The sequence below is a fragment of the Quercus suber genome, unplaced genomic scaffold (genome assembly GCF_002906115.3).
Source record: "Quercus suber isolate HL8 unplaced genomic scaffold, Cork oak 2.0 scaffold_162, whole genome shotgun sequence".
Classification (NCBI taxonomy): Eukaryota; Viridiplantae; Streptophyta; class Magnoliopsida; order Fagales; family Fagaceae; genus Quercus; species Quercus suber.
In genome coordinates this window covers 526,809-551,778 of record NW_027069623.1, presented here as the reverse complement: position 1 = coordinate 551,778, position 24,970 = coordinate 526,809, and the positions used below count along the sequence as shown (strand labels likewise).

General features: G+C 34.5%; 2 protein-coding genes across 3 annotated transcripts; both read left to right on the top strand.

Moving 5' to 3' along the window:
• Positions 1-1,207: 1,207 nt before the first annotated feature.
• On the top strand, positions 1,208-7,293 carry LOC112019804 (G-box-binding factor 4). Of its 2 annotated transcripts, XR_010630550.1 has the most exons (5): positions 1,208-2,054; positions 2,158-2,229; positions 3,225-3,254; positions 6,811-6,946; positions 7,047-7,293. XR_010630550.1 is itself a non-coding variant. In XM_024052345.2 (4 exons), the coding sequence occupies exons 1-4, from the start codon at positions 1,521-1,523 to the stop codon at positions 6,889-6,891; spliced, it is 717 nt and encodes a 238-aa protein (XP_023908113.2). In that variant the 5' UTR covers positions 1,209-1,520; the 3' UTR covers positions 6,892-7,293. The 2 variants fall into 2 exon arrangements, 1 of the variants encoding a protein (XP_023908113.2); XM_024052345.2 differs by having other exon boundaries at positions 1,209-2,054; positions 6,811-7,293.
• Positions 7,294-21,275: 13,982 nt separating this feature from the next.
• Positions 21,276-24,255, top strand: LOC112019807 (uncharacterized). Its single transcript, XM_065777726.1, has 4 exons — positions 21,276-21,641; positions 21,748-21,860; positions 21,969-22,334; positions 23,862-24,255. The coding sequence occupies exons 1-4, from the start codon at positions 21,503-21,505 to the stop codon at positions 23,922-23,924; spliced, it is 681 nt and encodes a 226-aa protein (XP_065633798.1). The 5' UTR covers positions 21,276-21,502; the 3' UTR covers positions 23,925-24,255.
• Positions 24,256-24,970: the final 715 nt, after the last annotated feature.

The following is a 24,970-nucleotide window of genomic DNA, read 5'->3' as shown; positions in this document are numbered from 1 at the left end:
CACTATGCTATTGATGACATTGTCTATTAACTTCTCCAGTTAACTCCTAGTTCTTCCATCACTGCTGCCATGGACTGCAACTATTATTGGACGGTTATGGGGGGTGGTGGCACATGATTTGGGTGACTGGAGGCGTTTCCACTCTCTTGGTGTCCTGGACTGGTGGCCATTGACCTAATTTGAACCATGCAGCATTTTTATCTTGGAAAGAGCAAAAAAGTTAACACTAAGAAACTTTTTTTCCTTATTTTTCCCATAGACGGCGTCAACTGATGATGCACAAAAATCAGTAGGTTGGAATGCTTCAGGCTATGGTAGTGGCTTTTTGGTCCTGAAAAGAAAATAAAGAACTGTCAAGGGCGATCGGTGTAACCCGGCCAAGGACCCTCTGACAGTTAAGTTAGGTTTCTCTCTAGAACACAAGGAAGGGAAAAATAGTGAATGGTAGGACTTACCTTGGGCGAATAGGACTTGTTCCTTTTATAGAGAGTTAGAAGTGGGTCTATTTGTTCGGATCCACCACCATCGTGGGTGATGCGAGTAATTAATGGGGAAAATGGATAAATGGAGTACATGGGGCAAATTACAAGAAACTCCTTCCACATTTTGAGAGTAGTACACCATGGTCAGATCATAAGAAAGTTTATGAGAAGTCCTTTTGTAGATTTCACCAAGTGTTATTTGGTCACCTTTATGTTTGCACCATGGACGGCCTACCTGGTCTTGTTACAAAGGGACTTGTATTGTTTCCTACGTACAATGTTTTTGTTATCCTCTTCTTAAGATTTCCTGGATGTGGTCAAGTTATGGATGCAGTGACGGTAGACGATCATCATGGACGAACATCCTTAACTTAGTCCCCATCATATGTCATTAATTAAATTTTAAATTTTAAGCTGTTATGAAATAAATTATGCATGAAAAATAAGTTAATTAATCAAATAATAAATAATATCTAATTTGAAGAAACTTTTACTTAAGAATATGAAAAACTTGTATTCTACCCTTAAATTTCTAAAATTCACATTTCATATATATATATATATATATATATATTAGAAGTATGAAATTAAGCCACTTCTATCATTCCCTCAAAAAGAAAAAAGAAAAAAATTTAAGCCACTTGATCACCTAGCAATAATAACAACAGAGCGAAACAAACCCAAAATATTCGTTCAACCGGCTCTCCACCCAAACCCCCGGTTCCATGTATATATTCTCTCTCTCTGGGATCCCAACCAATCCAAAAAGGAGAAGCAGACAAACATTCAGCAATTATTGATTCAAAAAACACCCCCCTTCCCTTCCCCTTGCCCTTGTATTAACACAAGAAGAAGAAGAAACCTTTTTTATTTTTTAATTATAAAAAAAACACTCTTCACACTCAGTCTAACTTCACTACTGACTAAGACACTAATGAAATGAAACGAAGAAGGAGGACGACGGACCCCTTTTAGCTTTTTATTTATATTTATATTTATTATTATTATTTTATTAGAAACAAAGAAATTAGGCAAGGCATGGCGTCGTCGAAGGTGATGACGAGAAAATCGGATCTACCTACACCACGCTCTTCTTCTTCTTCTTCTTCTTTATCATCCTCGTCCCCTGCCAAATCGCTCGATCAAACCACCACCACCACCGCAGACTCTTCCCTCCTCCTCGACGCCCAAATCACCCTTATCGAAACCCCTAATCCCATTCCCATTTCTAAAACCGTCGATGAGGTCTGGCGCGAGATCGTCTCCGGCGAGCGCAAGGTCTGCAAGCAGGAACAACACGACGAAATGATGACTCTGGAGGACTTTTTAGTCAAGGCCGGGGCGGTACAAGACCAAGACGAAGACGAAAACGAAGATGATGTGAAGATGATGAAGGAGGAGCGCCTTGGTGGTGCTTCCATTCTCGCCTTCCCTAATAATAATAATAATGGTTCAGCCAGAGTCGGTAAGAGGCCTCGCGTCTTGGAGCCCTTGGATAAGGCTGCACAGCAGAGACAACGCCGCATGATCAAGAACCGTGAATCCGCCGCAAGGTCCAGGGAGAGGAAGCAGGTACCATTATTATTATTATTATTAATTAGCTTTCCAATTTTTCATTTCTAAATTTATTTATTTCTGTCATTCATTTGCCTTATTTAATTATTTATTATAATAGGCATACCAAAATGAATTAGAATCACTAGCTGTTAGACTAGAAGAGGAGAATGGTTTGCTTCTTAAAGACAAGGTACTACTACTGCTGCTTTCTTTTTTTCCATTTATACAAAATTATTCTCTTCTTGGTTGGTTTACACTCTTTTGTTGGAGACATAGACTTTCTTGAGCAAACATGTTTTTTGCTGTTGCCAACCCAACAACATCAACCATCAACTTTACTATTTCTTTAGCAAATGTAAATGTTTACATTTTTATTCATTTTGCTTTCAATGCTAGGCTTCTTTATTCAGTGCATCTGTAATTAATAATCCTAAAAATTAATATCAGTGACTGTGTACAATTTAGTATGGAAGAAGATGGCAACTCATTTTAGATGACTGATTATAGAAATCAAGCCTGCGTACATCTTATGCCTGTTTCCTTTGTTATATATGTGAATAAATTGAGTATTGCAGTGTGTATGCGGTGGTGATGGTATGTTTCTCCACTCTACTTTTAAGTTCTAACCATGCTGCAAGTTATATGCTCAACTTAGAACTTGGATTTCGACCTAATGTAGTTTGCAATTAGCATGCTTTTCTTTTAGGGTTTGTATTATTCTCGCACTACATAGATGCCCCTGATGCCAGTAAGCTGTTACTGTGGAACAAACATTTTAAGAATAACATCAACGTTTTTGCTGAGGATCCATGTGGTGTGAGTGAACTAGGCTTTAGTTACATGGTGATGGATGGCATTATCCCTGGGTTCTATAAAATTGTCATATCCATGCTGGCAAGGTGATATTTCATTTTTCCGTTATGGAATTTGGTGCTGCTTGAGAATTGATTAGCTATGATCAAATCCAATTCAGCTTCACTACAGCATCAACTATTTGTAATCTATAACAACTTTGGTTCTGATTCCATGTTCATTCCCTTTTTTTGATGCCATCAAGTTTATTCCCTTTAATTCTTACACTGTCATGTAGTTTGGTAGGAATTCCTTAAAAAAAAAAAAAACAATAATAATAATAATAATAATAATTGTTTCTGCTATTAAATATATTTTCCTTTTCTTTTGCAGGCTGAGAAGACTAAGGAAAGGTTTAAGCAGGTGCTGCCTTTTCTTTTTACGTTGGTATTGTTTTATAAATATAGCACATGTCTGCATTTGATTATTTTGCGCTTTTTTATCAAAAGGAAGTTATTGTAGATTTAGATGGTGATTGATTTGAGCGAGAAAAAACATTTGAAACTGAAAACCTCTTGTTATGTTATTTATATTTACATTTTCCTGTTAAATGTTTATGTTGGAGTTTGGAAATTAGGTGTTGAGAATTACTCTTTTTACTTTGAGAAATTGGATAATATCATTAAAATACTGAAAAAGGTATTACCTTGTGAAGTTTTACTATTTGAAAAGGAAATAAACTTGGATTTTATGATTCACTAGCCTTGTATAACCCATGCTGTGCGGGGTTTTTATTATATTTTTTAATTGGCTAGTAGTTGGTTAGATTGCTTAAATGGAAAAATCTGGTTATACATGCAAGGAAAGGTGTTACCAAAGCATAATTAATTCCATTAATAAAGTTTGCATATATTATCGTTGAACTGTAAATTTCATGGGTTTTATAACAATATAAATTGCATCTATAAAAAAGTAACTGTATAAATTGTGGCTGACTGTTGAGTTTTAAGAGCATTTTTTAAATTCATGCGCTTGCAAATCAGATAGACAAAATCTGTTTGTTACCATCTCTTGTTCATGGAATCCAAATAGTATTGTTATGTAATTATCGCAGCAACTGTCAATTCTATGCCATTTAGTATCCAATGAATTTTTTTTCCCTTTCCATTCTTGCATTTGTTGATGTGATGTTTCAAAACATGATGCATGCAACGCATTTTCCATTATTATTGCAGAGGAGTTACTGCCAGAACATATTTTGTCTAATTAATTCTTTTTATTAATTTTTTTCTCAAAGTAGAACTTCTCATTTCTTTTATGAATTAGAGTAGAAGTTGTCTCTAATTCTAATAGAACCGGTGATAAATGTTGCACTTTACCATGGGCATTGCATGGTGGTTCCTTTTTTCTGAACATTTTTTAAATAAAATTTCTCCTTTGTGAATTGTTCTTCAAACCTCTTTTTTTTTTTTTTTTTTTTTGTCACTTACATACATGTCCAATTCAGGTTGTCTTCTTCAGTGCAATTTGAAGTGATTTTTGCATATAATTTCTTTTGATAGGTTGTTTATTAGGTTTGGTCCCTTCTGACTCTGCATTATTTTTCCTCATGTTTCTATTTGTTTGCAAAGTTGTTTATGTTGCCGTTTTGGTTGTATTTATGTTAAACTTCGTTTCATATTCTGGTGGTAATGACATTATCTACATGTGGTTGCTCAACAGATTCATTGCATTTAAATTTATTTGTATATAGTTATGATCAAGTATTGCTTCATTTTCATTTTTTTTTCAGAACATTTTTTAAATAAAACTTCTTCTTTCTTTGTGAATTTTTCTTCAAATGTCTATTTTTATTAAAAAGACTCAAAGCAAACATCTTACATTTTTTTAATTTTTTCGAAGGAAGTAAATTCACTGAAAATAGTTTTAAAGGTAAGATATTAGAATTTATATCATACAGATGACTTATTAAGATTTGCCACTGAAGTATATGTCCAATTCGGGTAATTTGAACCAATTTTGTACATAGTTTCTTATAGAATTTCTTTTGATAGGTTGTTTGTTAGGTTTGGTCTCTTCTGATTTTTCTTTTTTTTTTCCTCATGTTTCCATGTGTAACAGTTGTTTATATTGCATTTTTGGTTGTATTTGCTAAACTTCATTTCATATTCTTGTGGTAATGACATTTAGTACGTGTGGTTGCTCAAAAGATTCATTGTATTTAAATTTAATTGCAACTGAAGTTATGATTAAGAATGCTTCATTTTCCTTCTCCTTGGCTTTTAATACCTACTCAATTTTATTTTTATTTAGTGTTAGTAATTACTATTTAACATAACCCTACTATTAAGGTGGCATAGTCTTGCATGGTTAGCATACCTCATGACAGTGAGCAATTTTAGAAATGTTAGGACTATAATTTTCCTAAGAATCTGCTTTGAATATTTAATAGAGATTTGGATACCATCAAATGTTTTATGATGTTGTCTCAACTCTAGTTAGTAGAATGAGAGGAATTTCATTGGGGTAATGACAATTATCACCCTTCTGGTATGCCTTAAAATATTGAGATACACTATGGTTTTTAACATTTGGCTCCCTTGTACTTAGATTCGTTAACCAATTTGGTTAATTTTCATGGAATATAATGATGTTATTAGTGTTAACATCACCTACTAATGTAGAACTTTAGAGAAAGACAGTTCTAGCCATTTAACTCACACCTTCTTAAAGACTCATCTACCTACCATATCACACCTTCCCAAACTCAATTGAAAGATAATATGTAGTGCAGTCATTGAGAAATATTATGACCTTTAAATGCTTGAATTTACTAAAAAACAAAAACGTCTAGGTCATTATTGTGAACAGAGTTGTTAATGAGTAAATGGATCAGTCATTAGTGTTGGCTCCATTAGAAACAGAAAAAAGTTTTGGGGGTAAGAGGTGTTGAGAAAGATACAACTTTGTTTTGTACTAATTAGAAAACTTTGAGCAAACCTCTTGTCTAGATGTTTTGTAGCACACAATGAATTTTATAACTTGTGAAGCCTAAAGGTTTTGTAAAAAGTTTTGATTGAGAAAAGTGAGATATTATCAAAGAAAAAAAAAAGTTACGAGATTATCAATGTAAAAAAGAAAAAGAATATAGGTTTAATTCTAGGATTCTAAAGGATTAAAAAATCCAAGTCATGAATATAAAATGAATGAGATGAAGTAAAATGGAATGAACAAAGTTTGCATACAAACTAGTTTGTAGGCAATGGCTAAAAACTCCCATCATATATATTTTTATTGGATGTGTGAATTTTTGACAAATCTATCAATAGATTGCATTTTCTTATTATAATATTCTTCATGCTTGCAAAATTTCAAAAAGATTAAAGATAGATAAATAGCTATATCATCAATCAAATGTTTAAATTACAAGTAGTCTTAAATTAGGCATAAAATATAAGTTATGGATCGAAGAGTAAATAATATCCGATTTGAACAAAATTTGACATGCAGTTTAAAAACATAAAAAACATGCAATCCAATGGTTACATTTTCAAAATATATAGTCATATTAATTTTTTAGTGGGAGTTTGTAGCCCTTGCTAGTTTGTAGGCAAACTTTGTCCAAATAGAATATGCAGTAAGCAATATAGTTTATTATTATGATGCTAGTTGCATTTTAAGCCTTTTTGGGGAACATCCCTATAGGTTCCCCTAGAACATTTAATCCTAGGAAGGTCATTTTTGTTAAGGGTGTGCTAGGTTAATTTGGGAGGATTGTTATAGTAACTCAATAAGGATACTGATCAACTCAATTTTTACTGTATGAGACTTCACCGGTTCATGATTTAAACTTTGAGCATCAGTCTTTTGCACAGTTCTGAAACACGTTAGAGAGGATTTGGAAGTGTTCAGACCAGATCAGGAACAATAAGGGTCTAGTAAATAACTTCACAGTTGACATATTTTTTTTCCCTTGCAGATCATGGAAAAAGTTATCCCAGCTGTGGAGAATCGAAGACCACCACGTGTCCTCCGAAGAGTTCGCTCCTTGCAGTGGTAGATTTTATATGCTGGAGGTGTGGTATGAAAAAGAAACACCCTTCACTGACATAGGGGTATAAAGTAAAACATTGGAACTGGAAATTAATCATCTTTTAAATTAGATATTTTAACCCGATGGTTTGTCTATAAAAGAAATCGTGGTTTTGACTACAGGAGAAAAAGGGATTGCAACCCATCTCTTGAAAGGAAAATACTTATAGCTGAAGAAAAAGGAACTTATGTTGGAGTTAAAGATAGAAATGAAGTTGAATTATGTAGTTAGCAAATGTTGCACTGTGAGTTTGTCTCCCTTAAATGCTGATGTATGGGAGCAACAGAGGATTCTGGGCTAGTATATAATGTACTTATCTATGTCTTGACAGCTTTGGATGAAAATAGAAATGAGTTTGTTCTACGTTAAGTAGGCGTTCTTTGCGATTGTCTGATGTCTTCTTATAGGTGATCAATTATATCTTAATCAAGAATGGAATCAGGAATTTTATTTTGGGGTCGCATTAACAATAGGTTTTATAAAATTATGGGTAAACTACGTATTTAATCCTTATCATTTACACCATATATCATATTTCAATTTGGTATCTAACTTTTCAATTGTGTTAATAGGTTTCTAACCCTTTAGTGTTGTGTTAATTTAGTTTATGTTATTATCTCTTGGATGAAAATTATTGACGTGACAAATGGTTAAAATAAAAAAAATTAGTTTATTGCCACATTAGTGGAAATTAATTTTTTATTTTGGTTGTTAACCACATCAGCAATTTCCATCAAAGAGGTAATGCAGAGACTAAATTGATATGATACTGAAAAGTTAGGGACCAAATTGACATAATTGGAAAGTTATGGACTAAATTGAAAAAGGTGTAAATTATAAAAACCAAATACCCAAAAATTATAATCTAATTGAAATTTTAGTAGAAAATAAAGGTGGAATGAAGATGTTTGTAATGAGGAGGGTTAAATTGAAACAATGTGAGGTCTAAATTAGAGATAACAATCGGGTAGGATGAGTTCGAAGGGTGGAGTTTTCGCCTCCGCCTTGTATAATTTTGTCTTGCCCTATCCCTACCTAGTCATGCATGACGAGAAAAATTTTCTTGCCCCATTTCTGGCCCTTGGGGCCGTATGAAAGTGAAGCTCTGTCTCACTTTGTAAAACTTTATTTCTTGTTAATTTGCCTACAAATTACAATTTTTTTTAATAAAACTTGTTTCGTTAATACAAATATACTTGAAATTACAAATAAATTTATCTCATCAAATTAAACTAGTTTTTAGCAAAAATTGAATAATATTATCAAAATGTTTAACAAGACAATATTACAACCAAAAAAAAAAAAAAAAAATCTCATAATACAAAATCAATTATTCAATATTATATTAATTTTTTCTAATAAAAACAAAAGAAAATGTTAAAATTTGTATCTTATTTCTAACCTTGCTAAAGAAAAAGAAAGAAAAGAAAAAAAAAAAAAAAGAGGTAGAGAGCCATCTTGGGTAGAATAAAATAAGCTGATAATATGTTTGTTTAAATATTAAGGTTTTAGGGTATAAAAATTTACAATTTAACTCTTATCAATGCAATATGAGGTGGAGTGGGTGTAAAAAGTCTAAACCAATCCCTGCCCCGCACTGTGGTGCAGGGCTAAAATCTCGTCTCATCTTTGCCCCACCACTTTTGCGAGGCAGAGAAACCCGCACACAATGAAATAAGGAGGGGCAGGGCAAAATTGTCATCCCTAGTCTAAAGTCACGTTCATTTTTTAAAATATCCTTGTAAGTATAACCTAGAGAGGGTAAGTTGGATAGGAATTTTTAGTTTTTAATTTTTTATAATAGAATTAATGTTGGGTTTTTAAATAGTAATAGGTTAAATTATATAGCTTAAGCCTGTCCAAATTATATATTTCCTCATCAATATTTGACCTTTGACCTTAGTTTCAAAATAATTCTTCTACTTTAAAATGTTTCAAAAAAAGTCTTTATTGTCATATGATGGTTGAAAAGTGTTGACATAAAAATGAAATTCATGGAACCAAAGTCACTTTGATAATGTGGAGCATATAACATAAGATGAATTTTTTTGTCATGTCAAAATTTTCTATCTATCAGATGCTAATAAAGGATATTTTCCTATCAAAAAAAAAAAAAAAAGAAGGATATTTTAAAAAAGATTTATAAAGTATACGAACTAAATAAATGTCAAAGGTTAAGGACTTAATATAGAATTTAACAAAAATAATAACGCAAGTAGGAAACCTCAAGGATCAGATGCCAACTAGGAATGGCAATGGGGCCTAGGGTGGTCAAATCAGATGAGTCCCACCCCCCTCTTTAAAAAACCCATGAGACATGAAGTTGAGGACCAAAAATATAGAATTTAACAAAAATAATAAAGCAGGTAGGAAAGCTCAAGGATTAGATGCCAACTAGGGAGCCTAGAATGTTGACATGGCATGGTGATATGGCAGAAGGGAGTGACATGGAACAAGGCAAGACAAACCTAATGAATGTATTTCACGTCTCATGTGCTCATTGTAGCTAACTAAACATGTGCCACGTTTGTTGTAATATTTTAAAATTGGATGAAAAATTAGTTAAAGACTTAAAAGGCACATGCACATTCTTTCTTTTTCTTTTCTTTTTTTTTTTTCTTTTTTTTTTTAATGGATACATAGAGGGGAGGGAGGAAATGAAACTCAACACCACACGCCAGTACAAAAACTGCATGTGGAGCAGTATATGAGCCCACAAACACACATCACCACAATCGATGTGGGACTAAGGTTTTTTTGATACTCAGAGGGGAGGGCACATGCACATTCTAGATTTTAGTAAGTTGTTAGAAGCCATGTGCTACATTAAATATAATGTGATTAATATGTTACTATTGTATCATCGTATGTTATAAATGTGAATTAGTTATGAATGATGTCATCACCAAGAACTAACGCTTAAGCTATAAATATCCATGTATAAGTATTGTAATAGGAGATTTTTGTTATTGAATTTCAATATTTCAGATTTGAGATTAGGTTGAGGTGGGAATTCTCTTTCTTTCTCTACTTTCCTCCCTCTCTCTAGAATCCTTCTTTCTATAGAAAATGCAAGTAATAATTTTCTTGCGTCATTTATGTATCAGAGCATAGGATTTGATCCTTGTTCCTTTGAGTTCAGAGAAAATTTTGCTCTTTTAGATTCAGCAATTGTAGGGTTTTTGTTCTACAGTTTTCAGTAATTTCACTTATCTCAAGCCCTAACCATGAAATTTAAACATTTTTCCCAGTATTTCCACCTTCAAAATATCCTTGTTCCTTCACAAAAATCCAAACCAAAACGCCTTATATACTTCTCACCTTTACATTTCAAATAGATCAAAATTTTTGATATGCATAATTTGCTCTTTAACTTTCTAACTTCAAGAAGCCCCTTACCCTTCACTCATTACTTTTCTCTAACTCATACATTCCCCATACCTAATTGGTCTTACAAACTAGATCTGAGTTCATCAAGAAATCTGATATGATTATGTTAAGTTGTGATTTATCTTGTTTTATGTTGGCTATATTTTGTACCAAATTTCTTTGTAAATTCATGCATAAATTCTATGTATTTTGTGGGCTTTTAGTTTAATTAGGTTGGGTTAGATTTTCATGAAGAGCAGCTGGACATTGCAACTTGCGAGTGGACATGCAAAATGCACATGAGAATTCAAATTTCAGTTATAGTAGAGTAACTCGCAAGTGACTGGTGAGTAGGGCCAATTTGTGAGTGATTCAGTATTGTAGAGAAATTTGTTAGTCGGATCACTTGTTATGCCCTTCCTAACCCTACTATATACATCCTTCTTTCCCACACTTTACCTATGTGGAAAAATAAATACACCCTCCTCTAGAGAGAGCTACTCATCTCTTAGAAGAAAATTCTTTTGTAGTCTACTATTTCCCTATCCCATTGTCATACCTTAAGAGAAGATTTCATTCAAACTCAGTTTACACACAATCTGAGTGTTGAGAGTGTCTTGGAGCTTGGGAAGTATTGAAGCTTGACCCATATTTAGCCAGTAAGGTGTGGTAGAGCAACTGGAGCGATGTTGCAGGATTTGGAAAGTTAGTGAAGACAAGATTTCGTCAAGTCCATTGGTAGCTAGAGGTTGGAGGGCTCAAGTATATTGGGTAGATTAGGCTTAAAGGGTTTTTTTGTTATCCTTGTACTCCAACTTATTTCCTAGTGAATCAATTTTGGCTTGGAGGGCTATGAAAAGGTTTTTACCAAGTTCTTTGGTTTTCCATTTCGATAACACATTAAGTGTTATTTTGGGTTTGATACTCTTTTCTCCACTGCCCTTTACTAATTGTATTGCTCTTTAATGTTCATCCATGCAATTGTTTGATGGTTTGGTTGATTAATCAGTTAATCATGTAAATTTCGCATTAATAGCTAATTAGCCTTAATTGATCAAGCTGTAATTAAAATTGGAGGTCTAAATCAGCATTTACTAATTAGGTGTGCAAACTTTCAGATTTCTTATAATAAACTTAAACTTTGCTCGACCAAGACCAATCCAAACTCTTCCAAGGACTTCATTTACATTAACCTATATCTAAACGCGTCAAGACCAATCCAAAGCCTTCCAAGAACCCCAAAACAACACCAACACAAAAACATGTACATGTTCTTATGGTACATCAAGTAAGAGGAAACTAAAATGCAAGACTGAACTTGGTTGCTCCATACATGGAACATGAAGTACGCACATGGAGCGTAATGATTCTTGACATCACAAAATAAGTGAGATCAGAAAACTTGGGAGGCAAATTGAGGCACTAACCACAATGGTTTAGCAAATGGCTGCCCCTAACGGTAGAAGTGACTGTAGGAGTGTAGCTTGATTCATTGATAGCCCACATCAACTTGACCAACCTTCGAAGAGGCATGAGCCAAAGTGGGAAAGTATTATTAAAGAGGAGATCTCCAGTTCCATGGTAATCTCGTCCCAAATATATGAATTCGTTGATTGGATCACCCCCATAAAACGCATCTTCAAGACTTCAACTACTCTGCAGTGTCAAAAGAGCGAATGGTAAAGTTAATCTCACTTGGACTCCGGGGAGGAGCCTCCACATAGTGGGAACAACTCCAAACCAACCGAAGAAGACGGGACAAGGACAAACTCCATGAGTGGCACAAAATGAAAAAGAAGTTGCGACAAAAATTCTTGCCCTTAAACATGTGCAAACTCATTATAAAAGTTTGCATAGTCAAGTGCGATGGTTCTCAAGGTCCTTGCAAACAAATCCAAGCTACTCGTCTCTAAGATTGGTTCATCCAAAGGTAATAATGCTAATCTTGAAGCCAAATCATCCAACACTAGCAAGATCGTTGCAGTATCCAATGCTCAATCCAATTCCACCCGAGTCAGAGTTGGTAAACTAGCTCAAACTCTTAGCATTAAGTGCTACAAATGCGGCAAGGTTGGGCACAGTTCCAGAGTGTCAAATGGCTTTGGGAAAATGCCATGTCAAAGGGGTTTTGGTGGAAGAAGTGGAGGAGATTGCTCAAGAAACCGAAGAACAAATGTTGTTCCAAGAGGTTGGAGGTGACCTTGAAGAAGATGATGGTATTGCCGTCATGGTAAAAGATACCATTCTAACGCAGAAACAAGATGTCGATCAGCCAATTTTTGATGACATTGGAAGTGACCTTGGAGAAAATGGTGGTCTTAATCTTGAGACAGAGATGACTTCCATTGCCGCCACAAGAAATTGAAGAAGATGATGTCCCAATTTTTTTTTTATCAACCCCTATATGATGAAGTGAGCGAAGAAATTGAAGATATGGAAGCTCTGGCACTCATTTAAAATCTTCTTAAGCATAAGCCGACAAATGAAACTTAGAAAGTATTGGTCTAGTATCAATGTTTTCTATTCTATTGCCACCATCGATAGCATTCCTACGATGGATGGAGGAAGTTATGCAAAATGTCGTTTCTATAGGAATAGGAGTTATCCCTAAGATGGACCTTGTGACAAAAAAAATAAAATAAAATAAAAAATAAAAAACTTTCAAAACCGTATGAGCTTCATTGGCTCATGGCTAACAACGCTGCTATAATTTCCCAAGAGCATCACACGTCATTTTTACATGGAATGCATGTTTCTTATAATCCTCTTGGACGGGCATGGCCATATTACCATGGAAGATGTTGACTCCTAGGAGTAGTGCCCTAAAATCCAATTTGTAAGACATTCTTTGATTGATAAATGTGTTTTATTTTCTAAGTCTTTTTTAATTTTTAATTTTATTTTGCTGAATCCAAGACTTGTTTATGCATGAGCTTTTTGGACATTACATATTGTCCATGAGATGCATTGTATGTGACTTAGATATAGGAATGAGATTTGCATATAAAAAATCTAAATCACAAGTTCTTTGTAGACTCATAAACTTTAGTGGAGTAATTACACTCCACTCTTTTGAGGTTTTGGTGAATGACACCCCACCCCAAATTTGAAGGGAAAAAAAACTCTATTCCCTTGAGATTTGAAGAAATTAACACTCCCCTCATTTTGTTTATATTAGTAATGAAATATTCTTAATTTTTATAAGAATCTCTTTACAAAAGTTTAACAACAATTAGTAATAAAATAGCTGATAAATTTAGAAAAAAAAAATGCAAAATTTATCAAGCACCAAAACACTTGCAAACTTGCAATGTCAAATCTCTCCATAACCTATTGAAAAAAAAAAAAAAAAATACTAAGAAAAATTCACATTTAATATTTTAAAATACACTTTAATAATTAAAAATTTAAAACACTGAATTTTAATTATGAAATGAAATCATTTTGGAAGCCTGCCCTTAAGCAAATGACAGGTTAATACACAACATTTTTAATATTAATTTAACAAAGTTTAGTCAATCAGATGTCAATGGGGAAAAGTGTTTTTTCCCTTCATGTATAGGGAGGAGTGTCATTTCCTCAAACTAGGGAGGAGAGTGTAATTACCCTGAAATTGGATATTTCATCTATGAAGATTATGACATATCAATTATGAAGATTTCTTTTGATCATGAAAGGGAAGACTCCTGATTGATATGTTGTTGTGTTTCAAGTGTTTGGGATACGCTGAATTGGACCATTATGAGATTCTTTGTTTTATCAACTATTGTCACTTGAACAAATAAATCTCACAACTACTATTTGCATTAATTCACAACCCTAAGAGGACGGTAAACTTAAACATTAATGGTTGATTGCTTTAATGTATGCTGGAGTGAGATCTTGCATGGTCAATAACTCAATACATTGGGTAATTGCATGTAGTTTTGTGGGAGCACTAATGTTTAAGACAGAATCCATAATCTCGATAAGAAACACAAAACATACTCTTGAGATAATTTAATGAGAGTTGATTATTCAGAATGTCAAACCTAACTATTTTAGTAAGGAGTTAAAAATATCTATATTCAATGGAATTAGATTTCATAAGAATATAAGAATAATCAACATATATTAAATTGGGGGTTCAAGGACTTAAATGTACTAATTTACAAAATGACAGTAACCATTGACTTTATTTCACTATGGATTGTTTCATGAAGTTAAATGCTAAATAATAAAGTCTTGGGATGGTTCAATGCCTAAAATGCCTATCCTAGTGCTTTTTTTCTTGGCGTTTTAAAATGCCGCGCAGTGACAATTGGTATCAGACCTGTACCAGCGCTTTTCAAAAGCACTAGGATAGGTATCGACGCTTTTCAAACCCTATCCCAGCACTTTTTAAATCGCTGCTATAGGGTTTAAAAGTGTCGAGATAGGTCTAGTTTTAAATATAGCCTATAATGGCACTTTTAAAACTGCCGCTATAGGCCTTCTTAAATACAGGCTAAAAAGGCCTATAGCGGCGGTTTCAAAAGCGCCGCTATAGGCTTTTTTTAAGACTAAAAGGCCTATAGTGGCATTTTCAAAAGTGCTGCTATAGGCCCAAAAAAAGGGGGGGGGGCGCAAAAATGACATTCAGAGACCCATGAAGCAAAGTTGATAGCAAATAAGGAATAGACCAAAACTATTATAAAAAAAAAAATAGACCAAAACAATCATTAAAAATATTTATATATAAAAAAAATGCTTACCTACAACTATACAACCAATGACATCAAATACAATAGCACTCCTTCTTCAATCACAAATCCAAAACAGTAGCACCATCTACAAATTTGAACAAAATCAACTAGCTGCAACACCATCTTCAAATCCAAAACCCACTAACATTAACACCACCACAAATAAAATAGAGGAAATAAAATAAAAATGGGAGGAAGAGAAAAGAATAAATTCAAGTGTGTAGTGAAAAAAGAGTCAAAGAAAGAAAAAAAAAAAAAAAAAAAAAGAGAAAAGAAGAAAGACGGAGGAGTGGAGAGAGAGAGAGAGAGAGAGAGAGAGAGTGAGAGAGAAGAGAAGTCTGAAGAAGCTAGGCGTGGAGACAAGGGCTTGATAAGGGAGTGGGGGTAGGTGGGTTTTGAATTTTAAGTGAAAAAAATGGGGGTAGGTAGCGTTTTTAAAATGTTGCTATAAACCCTTGTAAGACCAGGACCTATAATGGCATTTTTAAAATGCTGCTATATGCCCTTGGAAACGCTGCTATAGACCAGTGTTTGAAAAACACTACTATAGACCCCCCCTCCTTTAAACGCGGCTATAGATATGCCTATAGCAGCGTTTTACTATAAAGGACCTATAGTGGCTTCTTTTCTTTTCTTTTCTTTTTTTCTTTTTTTTTTTTTTTTTTTTTTGTAAACATTGCTGTAGGCAGCTTTTTTTGTAGTGATGGCTCAAAGACACCATTTGGTCGATAGCTAGTGACGACTCTTAAATTATTTTTTAGGTGGGCCAATAAGAAACATAAACTATACAAAATTTTAAACAAAAGAGAACTTAAATATATCAACATCACAAAAAAATAAAATAAAATAAAATACATAAAGTTTTATAATTGTTTTCTATGAAATTTCATATTTTGAAATCGTTGCATGATATCTTCATTATCAATCCTACAAGCTACATTTCTTTCAATGTACACAACCAATCAATCATTCATCAATTGATTAATTTATTTCAAATTTATTAAGATCTAAATGAGTTTTTTCTAAGGTTTAAATTTAAAAAATTTCTACTTTAGTTGTAGTTGTTGTTGTTTTCTTTGTGTGTGTGTGTTTAAAAAGGCCAAGATTTGTTAAGATGATCAAAATCAAACTTATTTCAATTGGGCTTAAAAAAAATCTAGGCTCAAAGTGTTCAAAATTTTATTTTAAGGGATTAAAACCAAAGAAAAAAAAAAGAGTAAAACATATTATATATAATTTTTTTGGGGTCAGTTTAGGGGGTTCATTTGAACCCCCTAGGCTCCAAGTGGAGCTGCCCCTGTCAATGGCCCAATTATTGTTGGTTGGCAGTAGTTTCTAGTTTTGCACAAAACCTAGCCAAACCCAACTTATAAACTCCCATAGTCAAGTTGCAATTGAGACTTTGCATAATCTATAAATACTATATAATCGAAACCTTTAACTTTTTGTTGACCACGTGAGAGCTCACCACGTAAGCTTTAGAGACTCCACAATTTTTCACATCATCATTTTTTTAAAAAAAAATTTATTCATAAAAAAAAAAAAAAAAATCCCAATTGTTTCAAGAATACAAGTCTATGCCTCTTTTCATTCTTCTGTTCTGCAATTTTTATTCTCTCATTCTTCGTATGTCCTGTATTTCTAGAAGTTGATTACTTCCCCTCCCTCAACTCCACCAAAACCCACTCTGGATTCATCATTGTGCAGAAAACTTAACACTTTAACAGCTTCCTTCTCACTCACTCTAATCCCTAGAAATCTTGACCACCCATCTACACATATCATGACTTTTATTAGGCCTAATTCAACAGCCATAGTTTCCATCATTGTTGAATCTTCTTTGTATGCTTGCTTTTCCCTCCTTTCTATTTTCTTTGAATTTAATTTGTTTTTTTTTTTCTTCACCCTTCTCACTTTGGTTGTAGAGAAGAGAGATTTAAAAATAAAAATAAAAAATCTTAGAGACATATTCTCCTTCAAGAAATAGCAGGGGAGAGAAAACTTTGATTTCAAATCATATACCTAATGAAATGGTACAAGCTATAGATTATGATGCCTAATGACCCTCCATAAATATTTTATGCTAATCAAAATTCTAATCCTTATTAATCACACTTGGACCAGGGTTATGTTGTACAAATAAACCATAACTTAGAATTCCTCATAGCTTAAGATTACGTATTGTAGAACTATGTTTTTGTTTGACAGGTCTTTTTTTTTTGTGGTTATTTGACACTTATTAGTTATTTCTGATTAGGATGTTGCTAACTAATTGTAATGTAAGCCAAATCTAAGTTTAATATTATAATTTTCCTTTACCATTCAAAGATGCTACACAATAAATATATGTAAATCTAATTTGTAGAATTTATCCAATCCCCTAACATCTTAATTATTCAAAAGAGGATGAGCAAGCCAAATGCGTTTGTCTCAAATGGTTTTGTACATAATTTTATATGCTATTATATTGATTTTGATCTTAAGTTTTAGAATTTTTAGACAAATTCTATAGCGGGTGATTTAGGTCAATAACCGATTGTAGGTTTGGGTGTGGAGAAAATAGGTGGATTTAATGCTATGGGTTAGGGTAATAAGTGAAGGATATGGTTTCATTGGAGTTATAGGCATAGGTTGCTGCATTTGCAATATGAAAATTGCTACAAAAGTCTTAAGTTAAGGGAAATCACATTTGTTTGGAGATATTAAATGGGGATAGAATTAGGCATGGTGAGGGAAAGTAGTGGGAATTGGGTATGGAGTGGGTGTTGATGGGCTTCTTGAGTTGGAAGATGAACCATATTAATTTATGACTTATCATTAGATATCAATCTTGGTGTATTAGCAATTGCTGCTTATGGGGGCCTTTTCACGTTAATGGGCTAAAGCCCGTTTGTTACACTAAGGCCTGTGAGTAAGTGGGTAAGGGAGTTAGGACTGGCCTCATGCAGTTACACTACAAGCCAGCTTATGCGCAAGCCAGGCATGTCCAATGCTTAGATGGCACAGAAACGGTATGGCAGACTGAACGCAACAAATGTAGGTGCAACAGAATAACTGTTACAACTAACACAACGGAAAATACAATAGCAAAACGAAAATATAATTAAAGAAACTACCGCAAGACAACTAATACCACAAATAAAATAAGAGATAATACAGCAGAACAACTGATACAGTAAATAGAGTAAGGATGTTACAACAGAATAATTAATAACATGAAAACATTGCAATAGAATTAATAGCGTGAATATCAAATAAGCTAAAGTATCCCAAAGCAAGGGAATAACTATGATTCTAAACAAGCGCAAAAACATTGGCTTGCTCTCACAACCTTAGGTCTGGTCACTCAGCAGGAATAAGTCTAAGAAGGGCACCAAACGCCAACACGGATAATCTCGTTATAGGTTTTTTCCATTGAAATTACTCGTGCTGGAGAAAGGACCTAAATGGTTTTGGGTTCCAATCCACAGAGTTTCAAAGGTTGGGGATGTCAAAAGGGAGAGAAAAGGTGGTCTACTAATGCATGCCTCTATTTCAGCCGTATTTTCTCTATTCCTTTTTTCTTTTACAACTTCGGTTTCTTTTCTTTTTGTTCTTTGATCCTTAGTTTTCTTACTCTCCTCTTCGTCCCTCCTCCTCCCTATTCATGTCTACCTGCCTTCCTTTTCTATTGCTTGATTCCATGGGATTTCTCCCTTTTGTCCCTAAGACTTCACCAACCATTTTTGGTTTCTTATGGGCATCTCTCCAAGATTGCCTACTAACTCGTTGGTTGCCCAGCCACTACCTTTGCTCATAGTGTGCTTGCTGCACCACTTTTCATTCCAAGACAAAACTTTTTGTTTTGTTTCTCCCCCCTCCCCTTCTCTACCTTGCCCGAATGGATAAGAATTTGAGGCTCTCTCTCTATTTACTCTTATGGCATGCATCAAATGGCCCCAGCCCATAGCTTGCCTCTTTTGGGCGAAATGTCATCCTAGCAAGGCATTCTTCCCAAAAGAAGCCTCGACAGGAACCCCAAAATAGAACCCATTTTCTCCCCACCACCAAACCACACTCTCTAAATCCCTTGACCAAGGGTCCACCTCTCCTATATTGGTTGGGTACAAAGAGGTGGTGCTTCGGCCATTGTGTGAGTTCCCCTAACCTCTATGTTTGTCTTCTTTTACTCCCACGACATTTCTGTCATTCTTGCCTTGTCTCATTCTGCTGTGTGTTCATGCATATCCCATATGGTGTGAAGAGCGTGGGTCCTTGGGCTTGCACCACCTCGCTTTATTCTCTTCATGGGCCTGGACATTGTCTTGTCAGAAACCCTTACACGTCCAGCCCGTTGGCTTCCATCTCTGTTGTTCCTTTTCTTGCCATGCCTATGGGCTTGCCATGTTGGCCCATTGGATTTATTACTTCTTTAATTTCCCTTTTTCTCTCACCTTCCCCTATTGTTGGGTTTCTTCTACCATTGGGCTTTTTGTCAAAAAGGGGCATCAACACTACTGCATTAGTAAATTCTAGCATTGAGATTAAATAGGTAAATGGTCTATTGATAGAGTTTAGGCTGCTTCAGTTATGTTGCAAGGGTAGGGGATGAACCATATTAATAATCATTACATATCAAAAGTAATGTGATAAGCTATAGTTGTTGAGTTAAATTTTCTTAAGGTTGTGTAAAGGATTAATATAACCTTGAATATAAATCTCGGCACAGTTTCTAATTGGGCTTGAAAAACATTGAATGATAACTATTTAGAGAGAACTTGAAAGAATGCTAAGGTTAACAATGAATGCTATGGACAGTGCTAACATTGACCAAAAGGAAGCCATCAATGATGATAGAATCAATTCCCTTATTGAACTATAATAAATGTGTCTTAGGAGAAAGGGAGAGTGAGAATGAGAGGAGGAATATGAAACTTCTGAACTTGTGATTGGTGCACAAGAGATGTAGTGTTAGAAGCACTGTCAATGGTAGATTTACGTGAATTTGATATTTCTCAAATCACAACTTTTTACCTTAGCTAAGTGTAAAATAGATTGTGTCCCCGTGTATCGCATGGGTTAGTGACTAATTACTTACAAACTCAAGATCCATCTAGTAAACATCTTAAGTGGAACTCAATACATACCCGCACAACACATGCTCAAAACAATTCAGTCCAATTTAGGATGTCAGATGTTTGATAACTCGATTATTGTCAATTGACATCAATTACTAATCTTGTATAACAACTTGGTCGACCTCGACCTGGAAACACCCCTAAGCCAACCTTGATTGAAAGGAATGAAGTGAAACCCTAAATCAATCACCTATCGTAATTTATTCAAAGTTTCGATTTCCAAGATTTTTATCAACCCAAAAATATCTTAAAATATTTACCCAAAAGTTGTATAGAAAATCACTATTTGGTAAAACGAGAAAATAAATAAATGGTTAATTTCCATCATCTCTATACAACATTTTGGGTCCTCACTCCTCAGCAGCCTCTACTAGGCAGGCAAGCGACTCGTGACCCGTTAATTGGTAATTATATAAAATTACTTGTATAATAAAATATGATTGACAATCACCAATTTACATACTATTTGATACCCTGTCTCCTAGAACAAAATAATGGAAAACATGCATGTCACAACATTTCAGTTCAACATTATGTGTTTTTACATAATTATCGATTATGCGTAGTGTGAGTTGACAAACTTTTTTTTTTTTTTTTGGCAAAAAATTTTGATTAAAGGTTAATTAATTTTTTGGGGGTAAGCAATTGACACATTCAATATAATTTATTACATGATTAACGAGTATCTGCTCGCCACACCATGGCACATTTCTCATTTGTTTACAAATGTTTTGCTTTATGAAGGATTTCCTTTAGAGATCTTATTCTTTTCTGCATCGAAGTATGAGCATCATTTCATTTCATTACATAAAGTAAAAAGGAGTAAGCTATTCAGAAAAGGAAAACAAAATTTAAGATTTCATAATAAAAGATAGTAAATTTGGATTCCCCATCTCCCTAGAGAAAATTATTTAATCCAAAAATAGAGAGTGCAGTGCAGGCTAATAATCAGAGAGGTAATCATTTTTGAATAATACTTCCCATCATCAGCCATCAGATGATCCATTGCCTCATGTCTTTTTCTTAAAATCTTGAATCAATATATATATATATATATTTTCAACAAACAAAATCATTCTACCTTTTACTGTTTAAAATTATAAAACCACGCAATCCCCAATATCTTGACCTGTCACCCATTCAAAGTTTCAAATTCTTCCCCAAGAAAAGCCAAACATTTCTGCCATTTTAACTGACTCTCTCTCTCTTCACATTTTTTCAAAACTCTCTTTACTTTCTCAATGACCCAGAGAGGCCAAAGGGACAGAGATAAAGCAACAAAAGTAGTCCAAAACCCCTCAAGTTTACTTTAATCTAATCCATCTTTATCTTTTCCCCTCAAAGAAACAAAAACACACATTACAGCTCATGAAGGTCCCCTCAATGCTCATCATCTTCTTCCTCTCTCTTTTTGCTTTAATTTTGCAGCCCTCTCACTCCACCACCATACTAGTAGATGGAGTTTCAGAATGGAAGAATCCAGCTGTTCATATAGGAGATTCCATCAGTAAGTATTACATCGCTCACAAAAAGAGGTTTTTATAAACCATTGTTTGTTTGGGCTAGCAACTGACATATATAAGTTGTTCTCTGCTTTGTCTTTTGTACCTCAGTTTTTAAACACAATCACTACAGCCTCTACATTTTCCAGAACCAAAGAGCCTTCAATCTCTGCAATTTTACTCAAGCCACACTTCTCAGCAAACTTAATTCAAGTTCTTACACGGTATGTCTCTCTCTCTCTCTCTCTCTCTCTCTCAACTACGTACGTACTTCATCTGGGTATTCTTAAAAATGGCTTTGTGTTCTCTCTGATCATGTTTTATTTTTAAAGTGGCACCCATCACGCCCGGGATTCTTCTACTTCACCTTCAACAATGGCACTTTGAAAACATGCGAAGCTTCTGAAAAGTATGCAGTAAAGGTGGCTCAAAGTTCCACTAATCTGGGTCCATCTCCAGCTCCAGCTCCCTCTTCCGGCAGAGTTGTATCATCTTCTCCAGCATTCTCGTGGCCATTCCATCCTCGGCAAGCCGATTCGCCGAGTCCGGCACCCAGTGGTAGTTCTTCTTCCATAGTGCCTGATAAAGGTGGGGGTATACCATTTATTAACAGTAATCCTGCGGTGCCTTTGCCCACTGGTGAAGTCGACTCTGCTACTATACGTCCTTTCCCAACCTCTGCCCATGGAGGACGACAGGTATATATGCATTTTGCAACTCTCTCTCTCTCTCTCTCCTATGGACAACCGTTTTTACATGTCCCTGGTTTGTGCGATTGTGATTGAGTGGTGATTGTCACTAGTTATAAAATGTCCATCAGTCACCGACTCACCGCGGCACAGGTTAACAAATTATAAAATTGAGTGTTTCTAAATTTATTTACATGTGAATATAAACACTTAAGACCATCCACATCAGTATTTGGAAAAAATTAATTCCATTTTACATATTTAAAACCTATTTTTTTTCTATTTTATACACTTATTTTTACAAAATATTTACATCAGTTTATCTATTATACACCTTTATTTAAATAAAATATTCATTTCTTTAATAGTGTCATCTCTCTCACAGACCCAACACAACCCACACACGATCATCTCTCACAAACCCGAAACAACCCAAACAACCACACAGCCACCATTAGAACAATTGGAACCCACACAATATTGACACCAGCAACCAATTGGAACCCATACAACCCAACTGAAATAGCCCACCACAACAGAAAAGTAACCAGCAACCAACAGAAAAATAATCAGTTTGTCTATTATACACATTTATTTAAATAAAATATTCATTTCTTTAATAATGTCATCTCTCTCACAAACACAACCCACACACAATCATCTCTCATAGACCCGAAACAACCCAAACAACCACACAGCCACCATTAGAACAATCGGAACCCACACAACCCAACAGAAATAGCCCACCACAACCAAAAAAAATAACCAGGAACCAACAGATCGGCAATGGGAAAAAACCAGGAAAAAAAAAAACCCTAGCAACCAACAGATTGGTGATGGGGCTTAGGTCGGCGGCGTGGGTCGGCGAGAGAGTTGATCTGATGAAATGAGAGAGTCTAATGAAATGAGAGAGAGTTGATCGGTGAGAGTGAGGTGAGAAAGGAAATGAGAAAAAGAGCATGAGGTGAGTTAGAGGTAGAGAGAGGAGAGAGAAAAAAAGAATAAAAAAAATCATTTACACAGTGAACAGTAACCGTACATGTATGCACGGTTAGTGTTCATTTACACAACTATGGTGTATATTTGCACATTTTTACAAAGACTGATGTGGGTTTTTTGGGTTAAAATGTGCAAAATTGAGGACTTTTTGCATTTTACACATTTTTGCAACTATTGATGTGGTTGCTTTAACGCAATAAAATGTATCTAAAATCTTGAGGTCTCAAATTTTGTATACTACAACATCTATTTATATTTATAGGATTTTTAAAATGTCTTGTGGGTAGAAAATGGAAATGTTTGACCAAATACAAAGGACACCACTGATTTTAATTTTTTTTTTTTTTTTAAATGACTGGGGAATGTATAACCCATAACTTTATGCTGGGAATATGTGTAAAAGTATATATAGAAATGTGTCTGCATATTTTTATTATTATGTGTAGTGGGAAAAAAAAAATAAAGGGGTTTTTTTTGGGAGTTTACTTTTGATGGCGTACTCCTAATTGGGTGTTCTTATTTCCGGTGGGAATGCAGGTGATGGTGGGGTTATTTGCGGTGGAAATGGCTCTATTATGTGTGGCTTTGCTGATGCTGTAAAAAGAGGAAGAGAGAATTGGTTGCATTTTGTGTAGTGTAAAATATATGAGTAGGGTAATGTTGAATGGGAACAGCTTGTGTCCAGTAGCCAATTCCATTGGACACGTTAGGATACGGACACGTGTCCACATCACAACGTGTCCAGTGAAACTAGCCATTGGACACAAACGCCACCCATGTTGAGCTGAACCATTTACTCCGGTTTGATCTAAAGCAGCTTTAAAGGTTATGATTATAATACCATGTATTCATGTGTTGTGATGCCTTGGAATCATTGGCCCTTTTGGTCCTAAAGTTTTGCCATGCAATCAAGTACTCCTTTTTCTTTTTAGCACTCTGTCCCCACTCCCCACCCTTTTTCTCCTTTCAACAATAAAATAGAGTTACATCTAATATAACTCTAAACAATGTTACATCACCTAATAACTTATTATTGAATTCATACTTTGAACTGTTGAATTATATGTTTTATATGTTCTTAACATGCATACCAATTTTTATGCTAATCGGATGTAATTTACCATTCGATTCATAAACCCCATCTTTTATGCATTATTTTAAACTACAAAAATGTGAATTTAAACAATTGATTGATAACATGGTTATTAATCTTTGATCATCTTTAAATTTTGTAAGCATGGAAAATATATGAAAATAATGTAATCTAACGATGAATTTATCAAAATTCACATCTAATTAAAAAATATTGAGTGGTGTAATATTTTACTTAAAGTTATACCAAGTGTGCGTGTGTGTGTGTGTGTGTATATCAAGGGAGTCAATTTCGTATTGTACCGGCTGGTACCGCCGGTATATACCGTACCGGCAAGCAAACCAGTACATATAACCCTCCCTGTTTCGTACCGAAAAAAATACCGAGCGTACCAGCTATGTACCGGCCGTACCGGCCAATTTCGGGCAATACCGGCCGGTACCGGGCGTACAGACCGATATAGAAAAAAGTCTTTTTTTTTTTTTTTTTTAAGTTTTGTAATTTTTTAATTTTTGTTAGGGCAGAATAGTAACTTACTTGCATTAACTTATTA

Coding starts and splice junctions, on each gene's coding strand:
- LOC112019804 (XM_024052345.2), top strand. CDS start 1,521: ATGGCGTCGTCGAAGGTGATGACGAGAAAATCGGATCTACCTACACCA. Junction 2,055..2,157: donor GGTCCAGGGAGAGGAAGCAG/GTACCATTATTA, acceptor TTATTATAATAG/GCATACCAAAATGAATTAGA. Junction 2,230..3,224: donor GTTTGCTTCTTAAAGACAAG/GTACTACTACTG, acceptor TTTCTTTTGCAG/GCTGAGAAGACTAAGGAAAG.
- LOC112019807 (XM_065777726.1), top strand. CDS start 21,503: ATGAAGGTCCCCTCAATGCTCATCATCTTCTTCCTCTCTCTTTTTGCT. Junction 21,861..21,968: donor TTAATTCAAGTTCTTACACG/GTATGTCTCTCT, acceptor TTATTTTTAAAG/TGGCACCCATCACGCCCGGG. Junction 22,335..23,861: donor CTGCCCATGGAGGACGACAG/GTATATATGCAT, acceptor GTGGGAATGCAG/GTGATGGTGGGGTTATTTGC.